A 12,575-nucleotide genomic window follows, 5' to 3' on the forward strand; every position below is an offset into this window, starting at 1 on the left:
TTTGTAAACCACACACCACCGGCCATTTTGCTTGCAATAAATTAACTCTACATCACTGTAAACAAGGAATCTGACACCCACATGATATATCAAAGATCTGACACCCACATGATATCTCAAAGATCTGATACCCACATGATATATCAAAGATCTGATACCCGCATGATATATCAAAGATCTGATACCCACATGATATATCAAAGATCTGATACCCACATGATATATCAAAGATCTGACACCCACATGATATATCAAAGATCTGATACCCACATGATATATCAAAGATCTGACACCCACATGATATATCAAAGATCTGATACCCAAATGATATATTAAAGATCTGATACCCACATGATATATCAAAGATCTGATACCCACATGATATATCAAAGATCTGATACCCACATGATCTATCAAAGATCTGATACCCACATGACCTATCAAAGATCAGATACCCACATGATATATTAAAGATCTGAAACCCACATGATATATCAAAGATCTGATACCCACATGATATATCAAAGATCTGATACCCACATGATATATCAAAGATCTGATACCCACATGATATATCAAAGATCTGATACCCATATGATATATCAAAGATCTGATACCCACATGATATATCAAAGATCTGATACCCACATGATATATCAAAGATCTGATACCCATATGATATATCAAAGATCTGAAACCCGCATGACATATCAAAGATCTGATACCCGCATGATATATCAAAGATCAGACACCCACATGACATATCAAAGATCTGATACCCACATGATATATCAAAGATCTGACACCCACATATATATCAAAGATCTGATACCGCATGATATATCAAAGATCTGATACCCACATGATATATCAAAGATCTGATACCCACATGATATATCAAAGATCTGACACCCACATATATATCAAAGATCTGATACCCACATGATATATCAAAGATCTGATACCCACATGATATATCAAAGATCTGATACCCACATGATATATCAAAGATCTGATACCCGCATGATATATCAAAGATCTGATACCCACATGGTATATATCAAAGAGACTTTGAGATTATATATCGTGGCTTTTCTGGTATCCTTCCTCGAGTGTCTGTAGGCCTTGCAAGGAGAGGATACAGACCAAGGGGAAGGGTACAAATAAGCCATGATGTGATCCGTGTATCTTATAGCGATGCTAGCGACGTCATAGGAGAGAGCGAGACGTCAATGATGTCTTTCAAACAGTTGAAATCTAAATCCTTCCCCAAGCGCTCAGGGAAGTATCTGGGCAAGTATCTCTCCCTGTATCATTCCCCGGAATTGCTCACAGGGGAGCAAAAAAATTACGGTGCTATATCGCTCTGCTTCTTTCAGTAGATGCTAGCAAATTTATCCTGTATTGGTACAATAATTAACAAAGACGCAATATACTACTTGATACCCACATGTACTACAGTACACATACTGCAGTATTTCTCTGGCTACACCTAAGTACACATAAGGTATGCCCCCCACCCCTCCTATTTAGTTCTTCCCTTTCTGTGGCAATAGCAACTCCAACCACCTCAATATGACAAGAGAACACCTACCATTTCTATTCTGCACATTCTAACAGATCTTACAAATTGAATTGTGTATATTACTGACAGTAAGTGATTGAGCATTATCTGATGTAAACATACCTACTTCTACAAGTGCTGAAATTATGTTGAAAATTGCCCCTTTTTCAATCTCTTTAGGTATTGTCTCCCCTTTACTCAATAGGTGAAATAGAATGATGCAGATAGTACTGGGCCTTTAAATGGCGATCTGCATATGATTTCAGATACCCTGCTATCCCTTGCAATCCTCATCAGGTTAACGTTGTTAAATGCAATATCATTTCTACATCTATTCTCCCTAGTTCCTCAGCTCTGTTATAATTCATCCTTCTTCTCTCCGTGGCTAACTTTTATATTTTGTATACTTGGTTTAACGTGTTCGGAATCTGTAAAGAGATGATAGGTCAAAGTACATTGTATTACCATAGAAACATGTAAGGCCGTGGCTATTCGTACCATGACACACACTTGAAGAGAAGCAGCTTGTACAGGAGACAAAGCGATTTTGAAAGGGCAGGTGATCCGGGTCATTTGTAAGAAGCGCTCTCATTAGTTGTTTCTGACGGTGCGAATAAGACCGGAAACAATGGCCCCATGCACCATGGCGGTTCGAATAGCCAGTTCGAACATGCAAACGTTTAGAATATTGAACTTAACTGAGAGCTTTCAAACATGTCACAAGACATCAAAATGTCAGTGCATTTATTAATAACCTCAAATGATTTGGACTCTATGAAACAACCATGTTGCCTGAATTGTTCTAAGCACTGTAAGAGACTATAGTCTGCTGTAAATGTTCTGTCCACATCACTTGGGGCTCTGGAGCACTAAATACTAATACTAAAGATGTCACCAAGATTGGTTGGGAAATAAACCGTACAGAGCCGAAAATGTCTACCAATAGATCCAATGCATTTTGTAGATGTATACAAAATTTGTTGTTGTCTAGTAAGATTAGACAACCTGGTAAGGTTGCAGACCCTAGATCTAACGGTCATGGGGTTGAGCCCCTCTCACTAAAATAAAGAGGTTTACGCTAAGTAGATTTCTAAGGAGACCTTAAAGCGGGAAAGATCTCTTAAAGGGTAACTCGTGTCAAATTTCACCATATAATGTTTTAGCTGTTTTTGACAAATGACTACGTCACTTTCTCATAAATCGGTAAGGTTTTCGAATCGAAATGCACATTTTCTAGAAATTGATGGTTTAATCCCGCCCGGACGGCTCGCTCCGATGCCGTTTTCATTGATGACGTCACAACATGAACATTTTCGCGGTCGCGGTGGTTTACCTTCAGCGATTTTATAATAAATCTAATCAAAAATGGAAAATTTGAGCTTTACATTTGTGATCAACAGTTAAAAACGGACGTATTTCCGCAAAGTTGTAAATCACATCATAGTATCACTTTAAGTTGCCTGATACTCACCTGTCGAAGTTTTGCTACTTTGACTAGTTTGACTAGTATTTGCATCGCCACTGGTGCCATATTTTTCAAGGATGTCTTTAATTTCTTGGTCGTAATCTTTCCACTCGGGTACGATTCTCATGGCGGCCTGTAGCTTCGGCTCCTTAGTTTGCGGATTATTACACTGGAAATAAATTAGACGAGAAATTGGAATTTAGCAGTTTAGGACTTGTTTTCCTCAGTCACAAGTGAAATGTGAACTGCCTAGAATATTTTCAATAGATTTTACTATACAACACCTAATCCACAGCGACCAAATGTCCCCCATTAACCCTTTCACTACTGTACTCGGTATTTACCAGGGCCGTACAATGCGTACTATGGGCCGGCAGTAATCCGTACCGGTTCTGCTAAATTTTCCCCAAGTTCTATTGTTCACCACAGTCCCTATATGTTTTTGGTTGGTTACACCTGAAAACACACGAGGGCAGGACTGCACTTGCTTCAATGAAGACCTCGTACCTAGATAGGATAATTCCCGCTATTTTGCAATGAAACTTTTCTAAGACAAGTTGAGATCCAGGCCATCTGGTCTATATGAGGTGCGAGCCAGGGGTACTATACACTGCTGAAACCCTGCAGTAGCGAACGGGATAAGGAAAGCATGTGCAGTCCCAAGGGTGTCTTGAAGCTCAATTGAAAGGTCCCACAGTACAAGAATTCCGCAGATGCTTGAAACTGTCACTAAACAACAGCCATACCACTCTATACGCACATGTAACTGCCTAACTTGGACAGCAGACCGACACCGGTTGTAATTTTTTTAAATTTTAATTTATTCGTGTAAAATACATTTACAATATTAAAATTAACATAACAAGACATTTACAATCAATACACAACTTGATGTACATGTACATGTACTACAAATGTACATGTATCATGTAGGAGCCAGTTTTCGGGGGTCTTATCACTAACTGCAGATTTACTAGCTTCCAGCGATTCCATACACGCAAAAGCTTATTTATTACGAAATTTGAGATCAATAACGAAATATCTGGGGTGCTGCGTGGATGTTTTAAGCGTGAATTAATCTTGAAATCGCTCACTGAAAGATCGATGCAGACCAAAACAAATCCGAAGCGGCTACACAGGTAACCATGTAGGTCGAGACCTGTTATATGGCACCTGGAGAAAAGCAGGGATCGTCGGGATGCAGGTGGCATGCGCACCAACTAGGTAGGCCGACATTGCAAGTGCACATGTCATCAACATCCAGACGATCCAACCTTTTGACATATAAAACATTTATTGAAGGTTTAAAAGTGTTCTTTTTTAAAATACGTATTTGAGCCGGGAGACTGTTCCAAAGTTTGTGCTACCTACCAGATCTATAGTTTTAGCAGACGCTTTCGATGCATCGCTGCACCATGTCTCGCACCAGAGCCACTCTTGAGGCAATGACTTTATCGCTACTTGATGTATCATGTTATTCGGTAGATCCTGAAATTGAAAAAGATACAACTCTGTCAGTTTGATTCATCAAGTTTTGACTTCAGAGAACTGTAAACCACCAAATTATTATCATGCCTTCTTATTATCTTTGCGATTCACAGAAATTTCTGAAAAAATATCTGAATTTCATCAAAATGGAGTACTCACCTGATCCAGTTGATAACTGCTAACCAAGTTTTGACTTCAGAGAACTGTAAACTGTCAAATTATTATCATGCCTTCTTATCTTTGCGATTAACAGAAATTTCTGAACAAATATCTGAATATCATCAAAATTGAGTACTTACCTGATCCAGATTAGATAAACTGTTAGGATCCTGACTGAGACCCTGATATTGTCCTCGTAACCGGTCACCGGCCGCTATTTTTCTAAACTTGACGAGATCGACCACATATAATGCACTGAAAAGAAAAATTGCTAACCAATGATAAACAGAAATACAAAAGATATATTTGTGTATCGAACCACAAACAATATTAAAACAGGTAGATCAAATTGCTTCATCAGTTTGGTTTAAAATGGTCCAAAGGTTGTGTTTTCACACGCAGAGTACTGTCATTGATTGAGAGGTGTCCTGATTGAAGAGGTTAAAGGGTAACTCGTGTCAAATTTCACCATATAATGTTTTAGCTGTTTTTGACAAATGACTACCTCACTTTCTCATTAATCGGTAAGGTTTTCGAATCGAAATGCACATTTTCTAGAAATTGATGGTTTAATTCCGCCCGGACGGCTCGCTTCGATGCCGTTTTCATTGATGACGTCACAACATGAACATTTTCGCGGTCGTGGTGGTTTACATTCAGCGATTTTATAATACATGTAAATCTAATCAAAAATGGAAAATTTGAGCTTTACATTTGTGATCAACAATTAAAAACGGACATATTTCCGCAAAGTTGTAAATGACATCATAGTATCACTTTAAATTGAATGGAAAGAACTGATCTGCATCCAAAACTAGTATCCTTATTAGAGAGGGTGTCCTTATTAGAGAGGTGTTCACTAAGAGAGGTTCCACTGTAGTTGTAATGACTGTGGCAATACTATACACAGGTGAAAGTGATGGACAACTAATGACATGGCTCGATGACAATCGGAGGGCGCTTGGTGGAAAATCACTGAAGTGGCTGTACCTGAACAATCGAAGAATAAAGGACTCATCCTCACCTAATGTGATACTTTCTATGTCCCAAATGACTCGCCCAATATCCAGACTTCCAGAATCTGAAGCCATCCATCTCTGTCCTACTGTCGCAGAACGGGGTGTAGCCATATGGTGCGCCCTCCAAGTCAAGGTCGTATAACTCCTGAAGGTCGGTGCGCACAATCTGATCAGCATCGACGAAGATGATCTTTTTGACATTCAGAGGGAATAGGACGTCAAAGAATAAGATTTTGTACCTGAAATGGGCAAAACAGAGTTGTCAAACATTTTAGGACATTTTTTTTAACAATCCATCATGGCCTCCCTATTCACAAGGTTCACTGTTCATGTGTGGTTAAAACTTGACAATTGGACATGCCCAAGGGACATACCCATTGTGAAATGCACACTGGGACATACCCATTAAAACCTTCACACTGGGACATACCCATTGTGAGATGCCCACTTTGTGACACGCCCATTGGGACATACCCATTCAAACATACACACTGGGACATACCCATTGTGAGATGCCCACTGGGACATACACACACTGGGACATACCCATTGTGAGATGCCCATTGGGACATACCCATTCAAACTCACCCACTGGGACATACCCATTGTGAAATGCCCACTGGGACACACCCATTGTGACATGCCCACGGGGCAAATAGCGTATTGACCTTGAGCAGAGACAGAGTACATTTAACTCCTTTCATCTGCACATAGGCCTATTCCTAGAACTAGTTTTTAACAATGCCTAACTAGTTTGACCAGATAGCTATGAGGGTTACCATCAGCCAATGAAGAATAACGGCACAAAAATCAACTTTACCCCCAGATGATTCTCTGTTTTTCCGTTTGTTGATGTAGCCATCGAGGCCACTTGTACTGGACTAGCTCATACTCAAAGTCGTACTTCTCTTGCAGAAGGTGAATCGTTTCCTAAAGTGAAAAGAGAAAATGTTCATGAAAATACAGAATTCATCATTTTTAAATTCTCTGACTTCTCTTGTAGAAGTTAAAACTTCTACAAGAGAAGTCAGAAAACTCAATAAATTGCTCAAACAAGCAGGTTTTGGGAAGGTGTAGTATGTAGATTTGATTATCATACTAAGTCTGACCTCTTTAATGAATATGAAACGAAAGTTCCAGAAAATGTGATATTCCAAATGGCTACCAAATTATAGAGAACAAATACTTACTTTAAATGAGGGTGACAGGTAGTTTTTCAGGAACCAAAACTTGACTTTGGATTTCGTGTTCTTCATGACACTCAGCATCATTATTCTGAAAAGGAATTCACAAAGACCTTCGAAGTAGTGGAACTGAGAATTGCCAGTTCAGTTTACAAATCTCCAGGATGTTCTAAGCCAGTAAGGCATGTTAGACATAGGGATCAGCCTAGAGTCAACAGTGGAAATAGAAATGGGGACCTCTTGACCGCTAGTTGAGAGTCTGAATCAGCAGACTGCAGTGACTCCATTGAAGGCTAATGGCAACGTCTCTCAGAGAGTGAAACGACCCCAAACTAGGAACTGACATGACATCACAGATTAAACTGATTACTGTTTACTGAAAACTTCTGATTAGCACTTTCTACTGCCAATAAGGTAAAGTGGTACAATGATAGCCAATGTACAGTTATCACACATGTATTGCAGCTGGCAATACACATTACTGCAGATGTGGGTTATATAATTGTACAGGGGCTATAACTGTATGACCTTACCTTACTTGTCACATGGCTGAATTTTTAGGAGATGAATAGCCCATAACTCACCTTAAGAATCGCTCATAAAGATGTCCGGATGCAACAGAGAAGATGTTCAGTGTATTGTCCTTGTCCTCATCTTTGGCGCCGCCAGTAAACTTACTGAAATAGAACGTGGGGGATGGCAAAGATATGAGATGGAATTCCAAGGAGGGACCTTGCTAACTCCATCATTAAGTACTAATAAGAATTAACAAAGATTATTACTGATATTTTGTAAAAGTCCAAAATTGTCAAAATTTGAATCTAATGCTAAATAGATGCTGTAGTTATGCTTCTACATGTACATTCTCAAGGCCCCCCCCCCCCCCCCCCACACACACATTTGTCCAGATTGCGGTACGTCATGCGTTTTAGTCCCATTCTCCACAGGCAGTGCGGCAGAGAAGAACAAAGGAAAAAACGCAAAATGCACCGCAAATCAGACAGGGCTGTGAACTCCTTTTGTCTCTATCGATCTTGGTTCAACACAGCAAATGTTTGTTGATGTCAATCTGACATCATTCTTGGAAACTGACAATAGCCGCTAATATACGACTGACATCATTCAAACAAGACGTCAAATTGACAAATTGACAAATTGTCAATTTGACAACATCAGCTCATTTGACAAAAGAAGCTTCAATACATCATAACAGCACTGGCTGGCTGGAGATCAATTTTGAGGAATCCACACGTGCAACACCTGAGCAGACGTTACCGCAACAACAAAACGTCTGCCATGATGTTGATGTCTGCCATGATGTTGATGTCAATCTGACATCATTCTAGTCATTACGTGGAATCTGACAATAGCCGTTAATATACGACTGTTATCATTCAAACAAGACGTCAAATTGACAAATTGTCAATTTGACAACATCTGCTCATTTGACAAAAGAAGCTTCAATATGTCATAACAGCACTGGCTGGCTGGAGACCATTTTTGAGGAACCCACACGTGCAACACCTGAGCAGACGTTACCGCAACAACAAAACGTCTGCCATGATGTTGCGCTAGCTTTTTTAGACTAAGGCATCATCGTCTGCAGTGACAAATTCTCAAATACTTTAAACACTACCAGATGATGCAAGATGCCATTTCCCCATTAGATTCATTGGAGGCAGACGTACATTACAAAGGAAAACATTGATCGAGGTAACTACTCTATTTTGTCTTTACTTTACATCAATGTACATCAAAATACACATGGAGTGCATTCCATGCCAAGCTGATTTTACTCCTTGGTGCACTGAGATGAAATTTTTAAGGCAATCCACAAGGAGTTCCAGCCAACTAGGTGAAATGGACTTAAATAATGTCGACTACTGGAATATTTAATAAATCTTTTGAGGTTGCACTTCAAATCTAACAAATGGAATTTCTCAGCATTATTTCTATAACCATGGAGGGACTATATTTTCTATTCTAAATCTATTAATATCATGCCGACATTGAAGGATATATATTCACTGAGAACAATCTGATGCCCAGATTAATGCATGACATGATTTAGACACCAAAAGACGTTCCCGAATGTTTTACACTCAATACCTTGAAAACAAACCTAACCAGCAAGCAAAAGAAGCGTAAAGGAAGGAATTTATGGACGGAGAGAGATATGGCAGAAAATAAAATTTCTTTTAGAGTGAATCATTCAAACTGGAGGCAATGGACTAATCTGTCTTCTAGGTTGGAACTGGCAAGATTCAAAAATTAAAAGAATTCCAACGCATATATTTTACACATCAATGAGTATAAACTGTTAGATCTGTTCAACTGAATTTTTTTTAAATTGGCCTAATGTCGATGAGGACCACTTTTGAGAAATGCCTGAATTTGCCTGGGTGTGGGGTAAAGATGTTTGCAAGAACCTGATTACAATACATTACATTATAAAATTTGTGTGGGGCGCCTTTCCACCGAATAAATCGTGCTCAAGGCCCTGCCCCCTCAAAGTGCCTCGCGTACAGCCAGGTCTTTAAATGACATTTGAATTTAAGGACATCTGAAGCATCCTGAATATGAGATGGGAGTTGATTCCAAAGAGATGGAGCGCAGGCAGAGAAAGCCCTGTCGTCAAACGAGGTCCCAGTTCGTATGTGATGTATGTGAGAAGGGCATTTCCTCAAGGTTAAAAGATTCCGCCATAAGAAATTGATTACCACTTCCGTTAGCCAAACCCACAACCAGAACACCACAATTATCACTCATTGTAAACAAAAGAAAATATTTGTATGATGTGTAAAAAAATGCTATGTTTTTGTTCAAGCATGTCTAAATAGCAAAAAGAAATTCAAAATTGCGATGCGAATTTGTATAACACTAATACCACGCTTGTAAAGAAAACAAACTAAAAGAAACTTATGCTATTTTACGCAGAGAAATCCAATGAAATTAAAATTTGTGGTGCAAGTGGGTAGAATAATATCGGTACCTCAGGTTGAAATATGCAAGAAACATTTGGAGGACACCTCGAAGACTGTCAAACCTTTGTTGAACATGAGCCAGGACCGATGTTGCAAAAAAAAGATATGTCTTAGAATAACAAACAAAATGGTATAAACAGAAAAAGAGGTATTTTTGTAGTTGGAATTGGAAAAAAAATTTGCAAATGACTATAGGAGAGAGAGAAAATGAGGTGAAAATTAATAAAACATTGTACCCATGCAGTTGACAGAATGTAAGGTAAAGGGGTACAATTATAGCCAAGACAGTGTTGAAAACAGTACAACAGTACATGTATACAAGAATGCACACAGAGGCTATAAATGTACCAACTCAACCTTATTGTATTAAGCGTCATGTATTCATATTTCGGAAAAGTTGATTTATACAATGAATTTTGCCATTCTCAGTAAAATTGACGACAGGGTATCAAGTATCATTAAGCTTTTATAAGAACAACAGAAGGGTCTGTACAGGAGACCTTGTATAATGACCTCAAAAATAAGACAACTTTTCAAGGGGAGTGGGTTAAAAGAGATACGTTTACAAAGGAACTACAAATAGTTTATTTGGAACTCAAAGGGGCAGTTTTCAGGAGGGACTTAAGCAACACTTTCGTGTAGGATTTTATGGCAGGGTCACTTTTAACAAGGAACAAAAGGAAAGTTTTTCACAAGGAAATTAAACGGACAGCGTGTTGTGTATATTGATGTACAGCCGAAGACAAAGTAGACTATGATAGATACCTCCACCACGAGTCACCGGGGACCCACCTCGATATGCTGTCCCAGATGCCGCCATTTTTGTCCTCTGTCTGCAACAAATCTTCGCGGATATGTTCGGGCTTTTTGGTGACCTGAAAAGACGAAGTCAAAATTTGTCCGAAGTTCAGGTCACTTTGTTTACAAACACGTACAGCTTGATTTACTTGACTTAAACCCTGTTACTCCAAGTGGAGCAAAGCTCGCCAACAAGATTTTTCAACTTCCTCCCGTCCTGGGCAGTTCTCCAACTTGGGGCAAGTTCATCTCTATCATCCTGGTTTCATGTTTTGTTGAACGTCGCCATGTGGTCCTTTGCCTCCCTGGACGCCGTCTGCCTAGCGGACTCCACCGAGTTCATCCCTTGTGATTCTGTTTGTAGGCTTTCTCAGGTTGAAAGCTTGGAACTGTTGTTTTCCTCAATACTACCATTGTCCAACCAGAGTTTGCCATAAGAGATACCTTCTTCTTCTTCTTCTTCATTTTCTTCAGCGTTCGCTCTGCACTTTGAGGGGTCATTCTCCTAGGAGTAATCCTCCTCCAAGGCGGGATGAGCGTATCCTGCGTGCCACTACGGTTAGGCGCCAATTGGGTTTATTGGCCTAGTGGTCCGACTTTGGCGAGAGAGATAGAGTCCACGCAAGCTACTCATGTTTCTCACTTGGTGGGGTCTTAGCTTGCCCTGGCATAGACACCAGGTGCAAGGAACCTCGGTTTTGAGTCTCATTCGAAGGACTGTGAAGAGCCAGGAATTTTAGTTCCTTGAAAGCCTCGCCGGTTCATCCAGACATACGATCATGGGTTCTCCCCGGGATCGAACCCGGGCCCTATTGCGTGGTGGCCAGCAGTGTAAACCACTAGGCTATGAGGCTCCTCAATCCTGGGTTCTCCCTGGGGTCAAACCCGGGCCCTATTGCGTGGTGGCCAGCAGTGTAAACCACTAGGCTATGAGGCTCCCCAATCCTGGGTTCTCCCTGGGGTCAAACCGGGCCCAATTGCGTGGTGGCCAGCAGTGTAAACCACTAGGCTATGAGGCTCCTCAATCCTGGGTTCTCCCTGGGGTCAAACCCAGGCCCAATTGCGTGGTGGCCAGCAGTGTAAACCACTAGGCTATGAGGCTCCTCAATCCTGGGTTCTCCCTGGGGTCAAACCCGGGCCCTATTGCGTGGTGGCCAGCAGTGTAAACCACTAGGCTATGAGGCTCCTCAATCCTGGGTTCTCCCTGGGGTCAAACCCGGGCCCTATTGCGTGGTGGCCAGCAGTGTAAACCACTAGGCTATGAGGATCCCCAGACATACCTTAACTTTGATAATTTTGCTCTTGAAGCTGTCAATCATGGCAATGACGTCTGTCGAATCTGAGGGTGAGTCTGTGTACTCGTGGCTGGAATAGGAAATAAATAGAAACACTGTGTGTTAAACTCACAATCTTTTGTAAAAGGCCAAACTACATTCTTTTGTGAAAGACCCTTTTGTGTTGGAGTTAATACCCATGACTGATTTGGTCTTGTGAATATAAATAATAATAGGTGTAGATTTTAGAAGGCTTTTGACTGGTCACTTGAAGCTTGTAGAGAAAAGTCACAATGTGTATATATAGGTTAAAAATAACAAGGATAATAAACAAGGAGTACTAAGGAGCAAGGGCTCGCCCAGGAGGATAAACAGGAGGACATAAAGCTGGGAACACACTAATTAAAGGTAAACTTTCACTGTGAACAGGGCTAAAGGTCAGAACCATTCGAGCTACAAGGTCCTGGTCAGCTAAGAAGGCCCTTCAACCAGAAGGATGCCATTTCCACAAGAGACTAAATCATGCAATTCCTCAGGAGCCTGAGACACTTGCAAAGAGATAAAGGCAAGTCATTTCCACATGTGCTAGAGACACTTGCAAACAGAGAAGGTCATGCCATTTCCACATGTGCTAGAGACA

At 40.4% G+C, this 12,575-nt stretch overlaps 1 protein-coding gene across 3 annotated transcripts in view; it reads right to left on the reverse strand.

Annotated features, from left to right (window-relative positions):
- Positions 1-840: 840 nt before the first annotated feature.
- LOC135494431 (UDP-glucose:glycoprotein glucosyltransferase 1-like) overlaps positions 841-12,575 on the reverse strand; it is a 34,589-nt gene continuing 22,854 nt past the window's right edge. For 2 of the 3 annotated variants that reach the window (XM_064782381.1, XM_064782380.1), the window contains 10 exons: positions 11,942-12,026; positions 10,629-10,738; positions 7,464-7,556; positions 6,886-6,970; positions 6,516-6,625; positions 5,701-5,934; positions 4,817-4,931; positions 4,401-4,517; positions 3,036-3,198; positions 841-1,992 (listed from right to left, as the gene is read on the reverse strand). In XM_064782381.1, coding sequence (XP_064638451.1) covers positions 1,922-1,992; positions 3,036-3,198; positions 4,401-4,517; positions 4,817-4,931; positions 5,701-5,934; positions 6,516-6,625; positions 6,886-6,970; positions 7,464-7,556; positions 10,629-10,738; positions 11,942-12,026 — 1,183 coding nt within the window. In that variant the 3' untranslated portion in view covers positions 841-1,921. The remainder of the gene's footprint in view (positions 1,993-3,035; positions 3,199-4,400; positions 4,518-4,816; positions 4,932-5,700; positions 5,935-6,515; positions 6,626-6,885; positions 6,971-7,463; positions 7,557-10,628; positions 10,739-11,941; positions 12,027-12,575) is intronic. The other variant, XM_064782382.1, reaches the window with a different exon arrangement.

Source organism: Lineus longissimus, chromosome 10 (genome assembly GCF_910592395.1).
Source record: "Lineus longissimus chromosome 10, tnLinLong1.2, whole genome shotgun sequence".
In the NCBI taxonomy this organism is placed as follows: Eukaryota; Metazoa; Nemertea; class Pilidiophora; order Heteronemertea; family Lineidae; genus Lineus; species Lineus longissimus.